This window comes from Mytilinidion resinicola (genome assembly GCF_010093595.1).
Source record: "Mytilinidion resinicola strain CBS 304.34 unplaced genomic scaffold BDZ99scaffold_2, whole genome shotgun sequence".
In the NCBI taxonomy this organism is placed as follows: domain Eukaryota; kingdom Fungi; phylum Ascomycota; class Dothideomycetes; order Mytilinidiales; family Mytilinidiaceae; genus Mytilinidion; species Mytilinidion resinicola.
This window is the reverse complement of record NW_022985438.1, coordinates 2501929-2519441: the sequence shown is the minus strand read 5'-3', so window position 1 is coordinate 2519441 and position 17513 is coordinate 2501929. Positions and strand designations below refer to the sequence as shown.

General features: G+C 54.0%; 8 protein-coding genes and 1 non-coding gene across 9 annotated transcripts; 3 read left to right on the top strand and 6 right to left on the bottom strand.

The window, feature by feature from the left end:
• Positions 1 to 461: 461 nt before the first annotated feature.
• On the bottom strand, positions 462 to 2175 carry BDZ99DRAFT_137652 (uncharacterized protein). Its single transcript, XM_033712661.1, has 2 exons — positions 1673 to 2175; positions 462 to 1621 (listed from the first exon to the last, which is right to left on the bottom strand). The coding sequence occupies exons 1-2, from the start codon at positions 1959 to 1961 to the stop codon at positions 819 to 821; spliced, it is 1092 nt and encodes a 363-aa protein (XP_033583468.1). The 5' UTR covers positions 1962 to 2175; the 3' UTR covers positions 462 to 818.
• A 588-nt stretch (positions 2176 to 2763) lies between these two features.
• On the bottom strand, positions 2764 to 4496 carry BDZ99DRAFT_543095 (uncharacterized protein; the record flags this gene model as incomplete). The annotated part of the gene is made up of 2 exons (XM_033726772.1): positions 2764 to 3785; positions 3833 to 4496. 2 exons carry the CDS (start codon positions 4494 to 4496, stop codon positions 3175 to 3177), a joined length of 1275 nt encoding a protein of 424 aa, XP_033583467.1. The 3' UTR covers positions 2764 to 3174.
• Positions 4497 to 5390: 894 nt separating this feature from the next.
• BDZ99DRAFT_485096 (extradiol ring-cleavage dioxygenase) lies at positions 5391 to 6315 on the top strand (the record flags this gene model as incomplete). The annotated part of the gene is made up of 2 exons (XM_033722686.1): positions 5391 to 5745; positions 5843 to 6315. The coding sequence occupies 2 exons, from the start codon at positions 5391 to 5393 to the stop codon at positions 6313 to 6315; spliced, it is 828 nt and encodes a 275-aa protein (XP_033583466.1).
• A 740-nt stretch (positions 6316 to 7055) lies between these two features.
• Positions 7056 to 7787, bottom strand: BDZ99DRAFT_515088 (uncharacterized protein; the record flags this gene model as incomplete). The annotated part of the gene is made up of 3 exons (XM_033724940.1): positions 7056 to 7123; positions 7173 to 7614; positions 7677 to 7787. The coding sequence occupies 3 exons, from the start codon at positions 7785 to 7787 to the stop codon at positions 7056 to 7058; spliced, it is 621 nt and encodes a 206-aa protein (XP_033583465.1).
• A 1789-nt stretch (positions 7788 to 9576) lies between these two features.
• On the top strand, positions 9577 to 10143 carry BDZ99DRAFT_458364 (OMPdecase-domain-containing protein). Its single transcript, XM_033718900.1, has one exon. It carries the CDS (start codon positions 9670 to 9672, stop codon positions 10006 to 10008), a length of 339 nt encoding a protein of 112 aa, XP_033583464.1. The 5' UTR covers positions 9577 to 9669; the 3' UTR covers positions 10009 to 10143.
• Positions 10144 to 11650: 1507 nt separating this feature from the next.
• On the bottom strand, positions 11651 to 13663 carry BDZ99DRAFT_485094 (iron transport multicopper oxidase FET3 precursor; the record flags this gene model as incomplete). The annotated part of the gene is made up of 4 exons (XM_033722685.1): positions 11651 to 11996; positions 12058 to 12438; positions 12493 to 13259; positions 13310 to 13663. The coding sequence occupies 4 exons, from the start codon at positions 13661 to 13663 to the stop codon at positions 11651 to 11653; spliced, it is 1848 nt and encodes a 615-aa protein (XP_033583463.1).
• A 1153-nt stretch (positions 13664 to 14816) lies between these two features.
• On the top strand, positions 14817 to 16189 carry BDZ99DRAFT_458360 (iron permease FTR1). The gene is made up of 4 exons (XM_033718899.1): positions 14817 to 15050; positions 15115 to 15239; positions 15293 to 15707; positions 15743 to 16189. Exons 1-4 carry the CDS (start codon positions 15026 to 15028, stop codon positions 15919 to 15921), a joined length of 744 nt encoding a protein of 247 aa, XP_033583462.1. The 5' UTR covers positions 14817 to 15025; the 3' UTR covers positions 15922 to 16189.
• A 650-nt stretch (positions 16190 to 16839) lies between these two features.
• Positions 16840 to 17240, bottom strand: BDZ99DRAFT_458359 (uncharacterized protein). The gene has a single exon (XM_033718898.1). It carries the CDS (start codon positions 17159 to 17161, stop codon positions 17006 to 17008), a length of 156 nt encoding a protein of 51 aa, XP_033583461.1. The 5' UTR covers positions 17162 to 17240; the 3' UTR covers positions 16840 to 17005.
• On the bottom strand, positions 17113 to 17229 carry BDZ99DRAFT_t14. Its single transcript has one exon. It is a non-coding gene; the product is annotated as a tRNA-Arg (tRNA).
• Positions 17241 to 17513: the final 273 nt, after the last annotated feature.

Here is a 17513-nt window from a genome sequence, read left to right as displayed (position 1 = left end):
TTTTGGTGCGGATTATGTTGATTGGGTTTTGGAATTAGATATAGCAGACTGTTCCAAGTTCGTGATAGTGTTATAGGATAGGGAGCCGAGTAGCGATCTACACCTTTTACACACATGTATTTACTTCAAGGTATGGGTATGACAGCGCGACAGACAGCTCGCGATGCTACTGTTGACTGCTTGCGTAAAGACAGCAAGCCAAAACGTGGATAGTGACGAAGCAGCTACTGTCGTATGCAAGCGCTGGCGTTAAGAGGATGGTGAGGCCTCGAGCAATGCGTCGGCCCGTACTTCGAGGCCGAATGGGATCCCATGCCGGACTTTGAACATAAAGTGGCAGTCCACCACCGTCTGAGATGACCTGGTACGTTATCAAAAACTGTGAAACGATAGGTTTGGCAAGTCTGACAGTCACTAGGTGACTTCAGACACTGCTACGTATTGCAATAATCGGTACGCCAAGTTAGCCAGAATCACGAAGAGCATTTGGTTGTAACTTCTCTATGCAGGTTTTGAAGGGGGATTATGAGACTAATGAGACCTTGAGACTCAAGGAGACTTATCCACGCCGGGATATCTGAGCCCTCTGGTGCTGAACGCCGGGAACCAATGAGAAAAAGTCACTCATACCTCCTCCGCGGAGCAAGAATTTTGATAACCAAGGGAAACCCCTGTCAAGCCATCCCTAATATGAACACAAATGAAGAAAGAGAAAGGGAAGAATGAAGAGAGCAGTGCAGCAGTGACTATGCCCTTTCAGACACTCACTACCGCACAAGGAAAACCCGGAAAAAGGTAGCAATCACACAACACCACATCTACGCGGTCCGATGCAACTCCTTCGATTTCCTGTCCAGCTTTCTTGTGACTGCTCCGAGACAAACCTTCAAAATTCCCTCAGCATTCAGCTCTGCGTCACCAACGCCAGTGTAGGGAACGGTATCAACGATGTCCCTGAGATCATCTTCCCCAGCGATGGCAGCGAGTTCATCGTCCAAAGCCTTCAAATGCTCCTTCGCACCCGGCTCCTTGCCAACCTGGAAGAATTGAATGCCAACCTGCCACGCTGGCGCATCCAGCTTGTCGAGACGCTTAGCAGCGTGAATGATGACGCTCTCGACATCGTCGCTCGGCTCGCCGTCTGTGATGACGATGATGTTGACCGGCTTGGTCGTCTCGGGGTTGGCTGCATAGCGCTGGAGATAGGGGCGCAGAATCGAGTTCAGGCGTTGGCCGGTGGGTGTGCCGCCGCCGGGACGCACCGAGGTGAATATCTCAGTGACGGTGCTGGGAAGAATGACGTTATGGTAGTACTGATTGTCCGCCTTGTTGAGGAAGTAGATATCAATGCCGTCTGCATCGTGGGCAGTGCAGATGGGTGTGATTGTCTCTAGAGCCTTGCCAGTTTCGCGCCACGAGCGGCCAGCCATGCTACCGGAGTCGTCGATCAAGAAGATCGTGTCGAAGGAGCTGAGGAAGGCGTAGCGGTCGTCAGCTAGGACAGTGCGGTTGGTGCCGAGCTCGACGGGAGCGGGCGTCATTGGGGCGTCATTGGATGCAGGAGAATAAGCTGGAGGTGGCTCATTTGAGGGCGTGGTGAAGGCATTCATGCCTGCTCGATCTGAGAACACCTGTGAGTGGAAGGTCGTAGCAGACTCTTTAGATTGCTTACCTGGGCGCCGGGTTGCTGGAGAAGATGAGGTAAAGGGGTTATTGGCGGGTGGTGGAGGAGGAGCTGCCATGCTATTTCTTGACACCGATTTGGCGCTGAGGTTGGTTGACTGTCTTGGTGTGTTGGTTGAGGAGAGGGGATTCGAGTCCTTGCGCGAGAGCTTCTTGCGGAGGCTGCCAAACATGGTGTGTCCTGAGTCACGGCGGTGAGGTTGGGATCGGGAGGAAGATGGTCCTTCGGCGGAGGTGTTATGTAGTGCAGAAAGAACGTTCTGAACGGATACAGACATGATGCCACGTGAATGAGCAAACAGAAGTATAGGTATCACAAAACTTTCAAACCGTGGGTGGCAAGATTCATTGAAAGTTTGGTCTGATGATGAAGATGAAGATCTGGAATGCCTTTGATACTGAGTGCCAATCCTTATAAGTATACTCCTTCCCAAGGCTCATAGCGTAGGCGTGAAGCAAATACCCAATTGCCACTTACGGCGAAGGAAACAGCCTTGAGGCCGCCCACAATAAAGCCGTGGTCCTTCGGGAATACCCTCATACCTTTAAACGGGGCGCGGTTCACCACGCGCCGTTTCGGTGTGTTTAGGCTGAGAAGTGCGGAGACACAGGTGGGACAGGTGGGCGAGGCAGTGCTGCTGCGCCTCACAGCCCCTGATCACGGGAGGTCGGAAAGTCGGCCTTCCACCACTCTCGCGCGCGCCAAATGGTCTGCACCGCCATGGTTTTGTGCCTGACGCCCATATCGCAGTCACGGTGTTATTCGCCCCTTAATCGCGGCTATGGCAATCGCCATTTCTTATCAGATGTCCAGAAAGCGGCAAACTTCACTGCCTCCAGCCAAGGCATATTTCCTGGGCAAGACAATTGGCCGTTAGCGCGTGAAATCCTCGTATTAGCCAATGAAGTGAACACCTGCCCTGAAAGGCAATGGCAACACAAGACGAGTTTCCAAAAGGAACGTGGCTAGTATTGACAACGGTAAGGCGGCCTGAAAGGCGGCCTCATGGGCTATTCGGCAAATCGGGATCGACCCCAGAAACCTGGGTTTACGAACGACTGATTGCGCTAATTGCCTGTATGCTAAGGCATTTTAAGGTGCAATTATCCTGGGAAGAATGGCGAGAGAAGATTATGGGAGAGCGTAAGGCTCCCTACAGTATTTTGCAAGACTGTAGCTTTGAATGATTCTATCGAGCCTCCGTTCGACCTTTCGAAAAATAGAGCGCTGTACAGTCCTCAGCACGCACATGGCTCGACTGTGTCATGCCAAGTGCGAACCACAATATCAACCATGGGAGAATTCCGGACAGATGGCACGTGCGAGAGCACTGCTCACGGAACGAGTTGCGTTCTGGAACCTGACTCGAGGCAGAAGTTCGAGATGAGTCTCTGAGACATGTGTTGACTGAGTAGCAATGCAGCATTCTTTGTGCTCAGAGGTACCTTTGTAGGTAACGCTAAGACTCCTTTTTCTAGTGATTGCTATCTTTAATAACTGCTCGCAGTCCAATCCCTTTCCACAGCCATGAACATATCTCGAACAACAAGATGCCTGTTCAAACAGCTATTTTGCGAAATCCTGCGCTCTTTCCGGTTGCCTTGAGAGATTGGTCCTTTCGTTGCCGAAGTCAACCTAGATCGAGACCATATCAGGGGCCGCTTAGCTTCGGACCAGGCATACTGCCCCCTGTTGATGTTCCAACAATGGGCACATATACCGACATCTATGCTTCCAGCATCGAGGCAGAGCAGGTTTTGGATGTGGTCTAGAAGAGGAAGCAGCCGGCTGCGGAGTCCGCAATGCGCATGATTTCGATCAATCTGGTATGAGGAGCATTGGCGCAAAGACTCCAAAAGACGATCTATGTCACCAGCATACAATGGAGGAGCCTCTGAATCATAGATAGTTCCTTGGAGACGAAGTGTACCGAGCCTGATGAAGAATCGGACCATCTCACCCAGCTGAAATGAGTCACACTGTATAGACGAATCATATCCTAGCTTGCATTGACGCTCGCCAGACGTGTACAGCTTGAGAAAGTGCGCCTGGAGGGAGTTGATAGTTTCGAGAATGTACTCGCGTCGAGTGATCATCTCATCTGCATACCGTCAGCAATATTCCACACTGAGGAGCTACTAGGCCAACCTTCTAAGCCACGTGGGATTTCCCACCATAAGGCTGCACTTGGGTCTTCTGCTGCCTGTGGCTTCCATCGAACCGAGTCACTCATGATCACAGCCTTCGAGTATTTGGTCACCCATGGGGCATGGTCCAACAGTACACCAATCAAGAGCTTCTGCCTCATTCGCTCTTCCGTTATGCCTGGGCTTACTTTCCCCTTTGTCTTTGCCTCCAGCGTCTGTATGTATTTTTTCCGTTCGATGTACTTGGCAAAGTGAGGAATGGCATCGAAGCGGTCGGCGACAACGGCAAGGTTGGCTAGGTTGGACACTGGCGGACTTGCAACGGCAAGATCAAACCCATGCAGCCCGCGAAGGAAATCGCCAATGAGGTTCTTGATGGTGTTGACTTTGGATATCTTCCCAACGTCAGATATTGCTACTACAGGGAGCGCATCTAGTGGAGCTTCCGCAATGCTCCTGTATTTTTCTGATATATTGAGGCCCTTGAGCTCTGCCAGAACACGGGACCCTTCGCTGAACCTATCACTCAACAAGGCCTCAAAGTATCGGGAGTTCTGTTGAAGGGTCGGCGAATGGACTCGATAGAGGAAATGGTCAGGGTTGTCCTCATGGCTGATGTCGAGAACGATGTCTCCAGCTGGAGCAATTATAATGGGTTCCGCCATGCCAGGCGGCGAGGGAGTCTAGAAGAGAGTGACTGAAACAAGTGATCTCTCATGGGTACGGCCAAGCCATGCTGTGGGCTGGTGTTGCAAAAGGAAGCCTGAGGTAAAACGGTGAGAGGTGGCGGTGCGGAGGCGATGATGTTTGAAGATTGTGACGCGATCACGGCGAGAAGCGCCCGATGCTCACGATTTATGTTCTAACCACCCCTGGATTATACAAGATAATCTACAACTACAGCTAACAATGATATCAGAAGAAGATGGATGTATGGAGTTTGCTGATAGAGCGAATTCATGTGTTGCATTCGAATCTGCACCTATCTAAAAACTGCTGCAACATCTTGAAGATCTCCCTACTAAAAAGAGGCCACCATGTCCTGCATGACTTACTCAAACTCTCAGATGCCTTTAAACTAGTGCTCTTTGCATAAACAAGGGACAAAAGATTTCCATGCACGGCAATCCCCAAAATCTACCATAGGTAAGCTACGCACGGATCAACTGCCATGGATTCGAGATGGAACTAATTCCGCACCCTCCCACCTCCTTACCAAGACTCCATTATTTTCTTATAGATTTTCGGGGACCGAAACAACACGCACTCAAGATTCCAAACCCACCACTAAACCCACAGTTGGACTAACTTCATTACAAATAGCACATACAAGATAAAACTCGGGGCATACCCATCTCCCGATCCTCCATCTCTATAACCTCCATAACATGATCCTGCGCCGACCCTCCTACCTCTTCACCCAACTCACCCAATTACTCAGACTCCCCCTTAGACTGACAGCCGCAGAACCCTCCCTCTCTCCAGCTTCCTCCCAACTCCAAAACTCCTTCTCCCAACCCCAAGACCCAACCTTCCAACAACCCCTCTTCACGCCCAACATGACCCACCGCGCGCCCGTCATCTCCATCTCCCACGGCGGCGGGCCCATGCCCATCCTCGGCGACCCGGGCCACGCCGCCATCGTCAAGTCCCTCTCCACCAAAGTCCCCGAGCTCCTCAAACTCGGTACGCCCGAGCAGCCCCGCGCCATCGTGCTCGTCACCGCGCACTGGTCGGAACGCGTGCCGACGATCTCGAGCGGGAAGAAGCACAGCCTGCTCTACGACTACTACGGCTTCCCCGCTGAGAGCTATAAGTTGAAGTACGACGCGCCTGGGAGCCCGGAGGTCGCGGCGGAGGTGCAGGCGGCGCTGCAGAAAGTAGGGCTGAATGGGGAGCTTGATGGGCAGAGAGGTAACTAACGTCTCCTCCCTCATACCTAATCGCAACTCGTATATGTATCAGTATCTGTATCTGTGGTGGCATGATGCTAACCTTTTGGTCTACGCAGGCTGGGACCACGGCGTCTTCATCCCCCTCCTCCTGATCCACCCCGCGGCCACCATCCCCATCGTCCAGGTCTCCGTCCTCGCCTCCGAATCCCCCGCCCAGCACTACCGCATGGGCCGCGCGCTGTCCTCCCTGCGCGACTCCAACGTCGCTATCATCGGGTCTGGGTTCGCGAGCTTCCACAATCTGCGGCTGATGTTCAGCGGCGCGCTGAATGATAAGAGCTTCAAGACGCGGAACGCGGCGTGGAGCAAGGCGGTCGAGAACGCGGTGTTGGAGAAGGACGAGGGGGAGCGGGAGAAGGCGTTGGAGGGGTGGCGCAATTGGCCCGGCGCGTTTGAGATGCATCCGAGGGGCGGTGCGGAGCATTTTTTGCCGTTGGTGGTTTGTGCCGGGGCTGGTGGGGAGGGGAAGGGGGAGAGGTGGGTGGATGAGTTTATGGGGTTGGATATGTATAGTTTTTATTGGACGTAGGGGAGGTAGTCGAGTAGCAATGGTATTTTATTTGTAGGGTACGAGGACTTGGATGAGTGTACGCTTGTTCGGCTCTGCTTGGGGTGCTTCGATAGATGCTGTTGGAAGTCAGGAAAAGATTCAGGTTCACTATTTCGAACTACAGTTCCTTGTTATAGACCGCGCACCTTCCTGCGACTGGCTGTGGGGCTCCAACGTACTAATAGAAACCGGGGGCAGTGGATACACTTCTCATCTACGTACACCGTGTTGGCGCTGTCTGGGGTAGCCTCGCGAGTTTACTGGTGGTCCAAAATGCCGAACTTCTCTTATTTGGAATGCTGAAAATACTATGAGGCTCCTCATGCAGCGAAAAACGAGTGTACGGGTGGGCATTGCATTTGTAAAATCACTTGGACATCAAAGATAGTGTCACCTATCAGTCAGAGACACACCATAGCAAGACTAATTCCTGAGGAAGTGTGGTCGTCGTTCATATTGCTGCAGGAGTGCTAGTCTGCTATACTCAGACGTCGACCAAGATCGAAGCCCCCCTAATTCCAGAGACCAATGACGCCTCCCAATCAACCCAAATCGAAAGCAAAAAGCCCGAAAGTCCTCCGCGAGATCAAAAGGTCAACCAAAATGACTCCGAAGACACCCCCAACCAATCCCCGTCGTCAATGCCGAAGCTTTTATAGCAGTACTATGATTTGCTCACGCAATCATGCATCCTCATCGACCACCCATCCAGCATCCATCTAGTGGAGATCGGATCCTTCGTACTCGGGGTCCGCGATTGAATCGGCGGTAGCCGAGCTGCTCGAGCCTACACACATTAACATTATGCCACAGTTCAGTCACCAGGAATCACATACCGTCCTCATCGTCGTTGTCGGTGGGCTCCTTCTTGATGCGCGAGGATGCGAAGAGGGAAGCCTGGCGCTTCCGACGGGGCTCACGAACAGCGACGCTAGTGCCCTCCTCTGCCTCGTTGTCGACGAAAAGTTCGCCGGCCTTGCGCTTCAACGGGCTGCTAGTGTTCATACGACGGGAGGGAATCGGTGTCGGACTACCATCAGCATCGGGACCATTGTTGCTAACGAACTGATCGTCGAGGGCAGCCATGATGGCTTTAGTCTTCGCACAGCCGCGACTAGAAGCTGGAGTGCTGTTGACCTTGCCACGGCCGCCAGGGGTCTTTCGAGGAGTTGCAGGTGCGGAATCACCGGCGAAGATTCGCTTCTTGAGGGGTCTCATGAGGTTGGAGACAGATCCCTTCGTCATGCCGAGGATCACTGCCATCCTGGCGTAGTCGATCTTTGATATGGTGAGCTGGCTGTGGGAAGGCTGTGGGAGGAGTGAACAGAGTGTCTACTTACATCGGGGCCCTTATTGGGCATGCCTCTCATGGACCGGAAGGCGGCAGCCATCAACTCGGCTTCGCGAGGAGTGAATTCTGGCTTGTCGGCTTTCATCTTGTCCGTAGACATGTTGGGCGTCCGAGTTGTAGAGTAGTGGGTTTCGAGGGTCGTTGAGGAAGAGGTGGACAGAAGATGTGTGGGAGGGTAGAGCGAGATGGACGAAGGATGGAAGGTGATGTAAAGAGCTGTAGACTTGAGTCGACAGCTGGGCAGCCTTAAAACTCTTCTCCAGGCAGCAGCGTGACGGGTTGAAGTGGTTAAAACGATTGATCACATTTAGTGAAGTGGTGACGTTGGGAAATGATAGGTCCTCAAGACGTGGTTGTTACCATCTCGACTTGCTTGAAACCCCACCGACACCACAACAAGTACTACTTTGATTTCCAAGGCCATCTTGTACACACCAAAACATTACAATGGTTGATGAAAATGCTATAGATATTCCTCGACGGGCAAAGGCATCTCCGAACCTTGGTGAAGCTTTCAAGGCGCCTGCCAAGCTGTGTAACACCGGATGCAGCAAGATGCCTTAAGGTTCACAGGCAATGTCTCCGATACGTTGCTTATCAGAGGGAGCAAACAAAGCCGGAGCTTGAAACCGGTATGCTGCAGGTGTGTGTGTGTGGACTCGGATGGGAGACCCAATTGTCTCATGCCTCCTACCTTCTCCCCAACGACAGCTCGCTTGCCCCCATTCGAAATGTCTGAATTGAAGCTGGATTCCTTAGACGGCCTGCATCCCGCCGCCAGCTCGGCAAGGTGTCAGCTTAGCGTTCAGCATTCCGAATGCTCAAGTCCTATCAGGATACAATGAAGCCGAGTTGTAGAATCGTAGCGAGGATGATCATCCTCCCTTTTCATTTTGCTTATATTGGCTTCCACGCCGCGCTCTCTACTGGCGTACTGCTTGACGAAGATTACTAGGTCTCAATCAATGCTAAACGGTCCGTCTTTCAATGTATTTCGGAAGGCCTGGAGCATGCGTCCTGCCAGGACTACTGCAGACATGATCGCACACTGCTGCACCGCGGAAGACGGGTAGGATTCAGGATGCATTTGGTGGGCCGTTCCCAGCGTGAGGCCCTGCATCGATCACGCACAGCCGTGAGGACAGGCGTGAGGAGAGGTGTGAGGAGAAGCATAGATGGGTAAAAATCTGCACGCTTGGCAGTGATGTGAGGCAGGCTTCGCCATCGGCTTCCATACCGTGTGGCTGCCCTGCAATGGCCCCCTGAATTCCCCCGTCAACGGTTGCAGATGGGGAACGCCGAGTCTGGTGAGGCACAGCAGCGCGAGTGGGGGTGAATGGGCCGCTGCTGGAGAGAGTGCATATCACACAGCTACCCAGGCTGGCGGGTTGCGGCTGTCATGCTGGCAGGTCTGCAGACCCGAAGTGGCCTGGCGAGCATCCTGAGGGCAATGAAGATGCCCAGGGAGGCCGTGGATGCAGCAGAAACGGGGACGGGCAGACCCTAGCTAACAAGGCGTGCCCTCAGCAGGGAGAGCAGGCAAAGCGGAATGGGACAGAGGACAGAGCTGCCCTTGCCTCTGAGACGGTGAGGGCGGAGGGAAGAGCGGCGAGGCGAGAGAGGCGCAATGGCGGGTTTGGATGATGGGCGAGATGCAGCAGGTTGCGGCCAAGGGCATCGGCCAGCGCTCGCCGGACCCCCAGGCGAGGCTCTGCAGAGTCTAGACGCGGACGCTGCAGGGTCTCCTCACGCAGGCTCTGAGCTGTGTGCGATCGGCGGTGCAGTAGCGGGCTGGCTGGCGGGAGGATGGATTGGAAGTGCATTTCCGCCCCACCCTGGCTGTCTTACGACCTAGATATGCACCTGAGCACTCTGGTACAAGACCAGCACAGCGCCTAAAGTCTTCTCCCTCTCCCTCGCCTCCTCCTCGTCCGCCCCTCTCGCCGTGAGCCCACCCCACATTGTGCAAGCCCCCAGCAGCAATGGCCTCGAGCACCGCCGCCAGCTCGGCCCATCCCGCCTGGACGCGTTCCTACCGAGAACGCGCTGCTCTGTCAAGTGCCTCCCCGCTCGCCGCCTACCTCCTGCGCCTCATCTCCATAAAACAGACCAATTTGTGCCTGTCCGCCGATGTCGACACCAGCGCCGAGCTGCTTGCCCTCGCCGAAGAGGTGGGCGACTCGATCTGCGTCCTCAAGACCCACGCCGATATCGTCACCGACTTCAACGAGCGCACGGCAAAGAGCCTGCGCGATATCGCGCGCAAGAAGCACTTCTTGATCTTTGAGGACCGCAAGTTTGCCGACATTGGCGGTACGTGATCGGCCCTTTTTCTCGCTATACGCGACCTACTTCCGGCCCTTTTTGCAACTATTCCCACATTATCCCCCCTAATCCCCCACAACCTCCCTAACACGCCCCAGGCACCGTCCAGAAACAATACACCAGCGGCCCCCTGCGCATCGCCCGCTGGGCCGAGATCACAAACGCCCACATCCTCCCGGGCCCCGCCATCGTCACCGCCCTCAAAGAAGCCGCCGCGGCTACCATCCTCGCCTACAACACCGCCGTGCACACTGAGATCTCAGCCGAACCTCCCCCAGGCCTCAACACCTCCTGCCCCTCGAGTCCGACCTCAGACACCTTCGAGGCCCCTACCTCCCCAGCTCCCACGCCCCTTTCCGACGACGACGAGGCCGACGACCGTCTCGACGCGCCCCTCCGCGCTCCAGACCGCAAATGCAGCGTCGTGAGCATCTCGACGACGATTAGCACGAGGACGGAGAATATCAGCCCGCATCCTACGCCCGACATCGACCACAGCGATGGCGCGTCCATCCCCGCGCTGCTTGACCGGCTGGGCCAGACTCCGTACCAACGCTCCCTGCTTCTGCTCGCCGAGATGAGTTCAGAGGGCCACCTCCTCACAGATGCCTACAGAACCGCATGTATCGATATCGCGCGCCAGCACAAAGACTTCGTGATGGGCTTCATCGCGCAGCGGTCGCTGAATAGTGAAGAGGAAGATAACTTCATCACCATGACCCCGGGATGCCAATTACCTCCGCCGGGACAGGAGGCGAGCGGGAAGAAGCTGGGGGATGCGCTAGGGCAGCAATACAACACCCCGCGGAAACTGGTGCTCGAGCAGGGGTGCGATGTGATCATCGTAGGACGGGGCATCATACGAGCCACCGACAGGGCCGCGGAGGCAGAGAGATACCGGCGGGAGGGGTGGAGAGCGTACGAGGAGAGGGTGGGGTTGCCTATATCGACATGATTTGAGGCAACTTTCGGACCAACTATGTTGGCAAGATTGGATATGGATGGATGGATGGACAGATGGTGTTCTGGCGACTCTTCTACGGCTGACGGGGCATTTCAGCGGCGTTTGCTTGCTTGATTCCCCCTTTGGACGGAATCTTGCTGTCTCGATATGGGGTTTTCTATCGACGGTACTAGCATCAGCGTATGCGTTTTGGATTGGCGGGATTGAAAGGTGCGGGCAATGGCACGCATAGCTAGGACTGCTCAATCGCCTATCGCTCTTTGGATAATATGAAGACACGATGATGGCAACGATCATATTCATGGATATTCCAAACTCGCTGTTCTTCCTCTGAAACACAAATAATGCAATAATCGTCCTATCTTCACATATTTATTTCACGCCAACCCTCACCCACTCGCGGCCATCACCCCTTCGAGCCAACCTCCCGACAACAAGGGGTGGTGCTACATCTCAGCATAAAAAGAAAAGCGTATTGACGAGCCTGCACTCCACCCTCTCAGCGGTGTCTCACGACCGCGAATCCGGTTCCGCGTGCTCCGATCCTGGTATCAGATCCGCCCCTATCACACACATCCCCATCCCCCTCGCCGCACCACCCATCACCCTCACCTCGCCTCACTTGCTAGCCGCTCTATTTCTCTCTCTTTCGATTCCCACACCCTACTCACACCCTACTGCGGCCCCACCTCCTCAATCTCCCGCTTCAGCTTCGCCTCCTCCTCCTTACTCAGCGGCGCCGCGCCATACCACGCAATCGTCGCGAGGCCTAGGAACGCGGCGACGACGCTGAACACCAGCGCGACGATGCCGCGGGCCGTGAAGCCGGACGGCAGGCGCGGCGGCGGCAGCGGCTGGCCCTTGAGGTCGAGCACGTTGATGGTGTTGCCGGCGGCGTTGCCGGCGATGGGCGTGTCGGCGGCTTTGCAGGCGGCGAGGTGGTCGGCGGGGAGGGTGAGGGAGTCTTGCAGCGAGAGGGGCGCTTCGATCATGGTGGCGATGAGGCCCGAGGAGACGTGCCTTGGGTGTAGTGTTAGTAGGTTGAAGGGGAAAAAAAGGGGGGGGTGGGGGTGTAGGTTACCATTCGATGTGGCAATGGAACAGCCAGACGCCGGGGTTGTCGGCTTTGAAGCGGAGCACGATGTGCCCGTCTGGCCGTACGAGCACGGTGTCTCGTCGCATGGGCGTCTTGGGCATCGCGGGTGGAGCGGTGGGATCGTAGTTCCCGGCTTCGTCCTCGGAGCGCACGACGACTTGGAAGGCGTGGCCGTGGAGATGGAAGGGGTGTTTGCCCGGGTCGTTGTTGTTGAGGACGATTTCGACGATGTCGTCCTTCTTGAGGATGTATGAGTTTGTGTGCTCGCCGTAAACGAGCGGGTTGGTGGCGTTGGCGCCGGTGGTGAGGGCGGAGTAGAGGGTGGGGACTTTAGGGGTGACGTAGGTGACGTCGTTGAAGAATGCGCTGAGGGTGTTGAGTTAGTGGGTGTGAGAGAAGAGGAGGGAACAGAAGGCTTACTAGTTTGCGCCGTCTCCAAGGTTGTCCATCTTCAGATCCAAGGTAAAAGAATAATCTACAGTATCGAACAGCTTTTCCTCATCCCGGGGTATCAAAACAAAATCGTCAAAAGGATCGAAACTTTCAATTGGGGCGGCCGCTGGGAGATCTTTCTTGTCGTCGTACACAAGCCACCCGGTAACATTAGGGTTCAGCGTTTCGGGGATTGTATCGAAGAGGTCCTGCGTAGTTGTCAGCGTTGACTTTACCTGGACCATTTTTGTGGAATATACCTGGTCCATGCTACCCATGAAAGCATAGTTCGCGTCAGTATCGTTCTTCGCGGTAATGAGCACGGAGTATCGTTGAGCAGCAGTTATATAAATCATGTCGGCGTCTTCTGGCTGGGTATAAATGCCATCCACTTCGACAACCTGCATGGTGTGGCCCTCAAACCAAACATACTGGGCAGCAAAAGCACCCACGTTAATCATGCGGAAGAGGTATGTCTTCCCAGGCTCCATGGAAATCGTCAGATTCTGGGTCTCATTCACGAGAGCCGATTTGGGCACAGGCTCTGCTCCAGTCGGATTGGAGTACCTGATGAAGCCGTCAAGCAGAACATTCATCAGGTCGTGATACCAATCCGAGAAAGTGACGATAACCTCCTCATCGTACTTACCCTTTAGTGGGGAGTCCGGGTCATGGATGACCATCGCTCCCCGGAGACCGTCGGGGTATTGTCCTCTGGCGTGGGAATGATACCAGTATGTTCCGGGTTGGTCAATCTAGCTCGCAATCAGAACGATACTCCATTCTATGGTTTCTTATAGCTTACAGTGAAGTTGTAGGTGAACGAAGAGCCGGGAGCAATCTCGCACTGAGTAACTCCAACGGGGCCGTCCATGTGGGTTGTACCATTCATATACAGGCCGTGGAAATGGAGACTGGTGGACTCGTTCCCAAGGCTGTTTTTGGCGTTGACGATGATACGGTCACCAATGGTGGCGGAGATAACTGGGATAGGCCATTTTCCATTGATGCCAATCACCGGGCGGTTTGCCATCCCATCGGGATTGGCATATACCCAGCCTATATCGAACTCATAGGTGACGGTGGCGGCGTTGACGTGTAGAATAAAGAGGAGGAGAGCGGATATTGGATTGATGAAGCTAGACAATGATAAAGCCATCTTGATCAAGCACCTAGCATGGACTGGAGTATGGTTGAGGGCTCAAGGGAGGCAATTGCGCTCAAAAGTGCTCAGAGAGTCGCTCTTGAAGACTGCAGGAAGAGGGCACGCCTGATTGATGAGATTAGATTGGATCCAGAGAGCTGGGGCATGGGCTCCATACTGAAAGATCTGATAAAGACCAGGCCCTTGCCGCAAATGTGACGCTGGTAGCGAGAGCGCCACTAGAGCGACTAAGTCCGAGTTTCGGCGCGTTATCTGATCACAAGCACAGACAAGCTCAGGCGAGAACGAGACGCCGGCATGAGATGAAGGAGGGGTCCGCCGCGGTCGATGCGGGCTCGAGAACAAATAACACCCGCCAGCGATGAAGATCAGGAGTGCTCCAGCGCGAATCGGCTTGGCCAGAAGCGGGGAGCAGCTTCTACAGGGCCAATTGGTGCTGTGAACGGCAGGCTGGGGCGTGTCGTTATGTTGGTGGAGGGGGCCAACGGCAAACCTTCCACGCCAAAAGCTGAAGAAGCAACCCGAGGAGCCCCCGGAAAAGACCGGGGATCAGATATTCCTAGGAGCGTGATTTTAGTCACCGAGGCGAGGGATCAGCCCATCAGATAAACCAGAACGAGTACAGTGCTGCGGAGTCCTGGTGGACTGTGGGGCGTGCGGGTTGGATGGGGACCCAAGCAACGACCTGACACTGGGTTTGCGGAGCTTGGCAGCACACCAAAAGGCTTGCTTCGCGCAGGGCAGGACGCTACGAGACAGGCCAGCGCGACGTCGTCTGATGTCGGACGGTGATGTGCAGCTAGAAGCTGTTGCTGGCAAAGACCAGATTTGCTCAACGTTGCCGGTACCGCGGTTTGTAGCGCTCTAAGAGGATGGTAGCACAGAGGGGGGCCAAGTCAGGAAAGAGACTCTGGTAAAAAGAAACTGATTAGATTGAAAGCTAAAAAATCGGCTAAGAAAGCTATCAACATGCCGTCAGACTCTAGCCGGTCCCGAGGGTCAGGCCAGCATCGACAGACTAAGGCCTGGGAGTTCCTTGTCGGCTGGCGCGCTGGCGCTCGCGGAAAAGAAAATTTCTTACCAGTAGTCATTTTAGTCGACATCAAGCCCCGGCACCGACATCGGCAATAGCTTGGTTCGGGACAGAGGACGTGCCGGCGACATGCCGGGCGTATTTGACTGGACGCCCAACCCACCCGCACCCACGAGGTCCTGTTTAAGTTATCTGATCCGCCCATTATCAGATCTCTCACCCATCACACCCCTCGCCTGCGACTGTCAACCCTCAGCCTAGCCCAAGGCACAGTTGCGATAATCTGATAATCTGATCGTCTTGAACCAGTCAATACCACAGCCATGGTGAATGTCTTCGCTGTTCCAGGTGAGTCGGCCTCAATGCCTCCACGAAATACCTCTTCATCCAGCGCGGCCGCTAATCGAATCAGTGTTTTTCATCTGCTTTCGCGAGTGTTTGGAGACCAGTATAATCGTCTCTGTCCTCTTGTCGTTCTTGAAGCAGACATTGGGCCCCGAGCGAGATGCCGTTGTGTACAAGAAGCTCGTTAGGCAGGTTAGTGCAACCCATTTTGCTGGCTCCGCATGTTTCTGACCTAGTATCCGTAGGTGTGGTTAGGTGTTGCAGCCGGGCTCGCCATAGTCATTGTGATAGGAGCTGGCATGATCGGTGCCTTCTACGGCATCGGGAAGGACACTTTCGCCGGCACTGAAGACGTCTGGGAAGGTGTTTTCGGCCTCATCGCGACCATCATCATCTCTTTGATGGGAGCTGCACTGCTCCGCGTATCCAAGCTGCAAGACAAATGGCGTGTCAAGCTCGCCAAAGCCCTAGAATCAAAAGAGACCCGAACCGGCGTTCCGACCAACGGTAGATTCAAGCGATGGGCTGAGAAATACGCCATGTTCATGTTGCCCTTCGTCACAGTCCTTCGCGAAGGCCTCGAGGCAGTCATCTTCATTGGCGGTGTTGGCCTGGGCCTGCCTGCGACCTCTTTCCCTATCGCCATCCTCTGCGGCCTTGGTGCTGGAACATTGGTCGGCATTATCATCTACAAGTGAGCCTTCTTTCTCACCTACCTTGCTCGATTCATTCGCTCACGGTCATCAGAGGTGGAAACCGCACATCGATGCAAATCTTCCTAATCATCTCAACTTGCTTCCTCTACCTGGTGGCAGCTGGGCTTTTTTCAAAGGCCGTCTGGGCATTCGAGCAGAATAAGGTAGGTACCCATTGATTCTTGGTCCGCTTTCGGCAAAGCTAATCGAACGAAGTGGAACCACATTACCGGTGGTGATGCCGCAGAGACTGGCTCAGGACCTGGATCCTATGACATACGACACAGCGTCTGGCACGTAAACGTATGATATCCTCACTTCTCCTAATTGCAAAGCCGATTGCTGACAATGTATCAGTGCTGCAATGCTGAAATCAACGGCGGCGGTGGATGGGGAATCTTCAACTCAATCTTCGGCTGGGAGAACTCGGCGACATACGGCTCCGTCCTGTCCTACAACCTCTATTGGATTTGTGTGATCATTGGCTTTGGATTGATGGGGTACAAGGAGAAGGCCGGCCATTATCCCCTCCGCAAGGCTTCAACCAAGGTCAAAGATGAGCGCAGAAACTCATCCAGCCAGGGTAGCGGCGTCCTGGCTGAGGAGACCTCCGACAAGAAGGCCGAAGCTGTGGGGGCCGGGACGAACGTTCGGGAGGTCGGCGAGACGCACGTTTAAGGATAGGAATCGAACTGGCTACTACAAAGTTAGTTGCAGCAAGTATATATGTGTATCTTCATCGGCGGCCGATGATCGGGTTATACGGCTGTCATTCCCGGTAGCTCGGAAGAAGCAGCATGGAGGATACAGGTATATCATGGCCACGGGAGGGGTTCTGTGAAGAGAAGTGCCTGGACTTTGAAAAGAAGATGTCACAGGACGATGCTGTTTGGGTTTATTGATGTATTGATAGCGAAGTGATATTCGTCCATCTCAAGGGAAGTAAGGGTCAATTAGGTCGATGAATGATCAAATCATGCTACATTTTTGCACAAACGCAGTGACGCTGCGAAAAGAAGCTCAAGTGACAGAAGGGAGAATCTAAGGTGATGTATTACAAATACGCGCACTCCGATTGGCTATACGCTATCACGGAGCCGTGAACTAATCCGTCCGTCAATCTAGATTCTAGTTATGTACAGCATAACAGCATAAGTCAATCAATAATGGTACATAATAGCTTGCTGTATTGGTCAATATTACACATCCCGTCTGTGTCCATGTTCAAAGTAAAACGCGAAACCACAAGCCTTGCAGCCGACATCACACAATGCCCCTCCATGCCCCACCACACAAAACTAACACACCCCACATACCCTGGATCTTCCAAAAGAAAAGTACGTTCCAAAGACGTTTGGCAGGCAAAAAAGCGAGCAGCATGGGGCTCGAACCCACAACCTTTGGTGTCTCTGCAAACATGAATACCCATTGGGTATCAAAGGTATTCAGAACCGAAAACCAACGCGCTACCATTGCGCCAACCGCCCGTTCTGGTTCGATAACTCGAATTAAAGGCTGCCGAAATTACTTGCATTATCAGGGTATAGTATTTTGGCGGGGCAAAACGCTTTGTGTTAGTGAATCAGTATGGGCGGCAGCGGGGGTAAATTGCCCCACTTATGCTTGGAAAAGGTGGACAGTTGCCTGATTATTGGTTCTAGACGTTGTTTTGACTGGGTTATTCTATTTGGGTGGGATATTTGTCTTGGTCGTTGCAGGATGCCTGCGGCATAAGGCCAGTATTCGACTTTGGATAAAAATGACGTTAAGA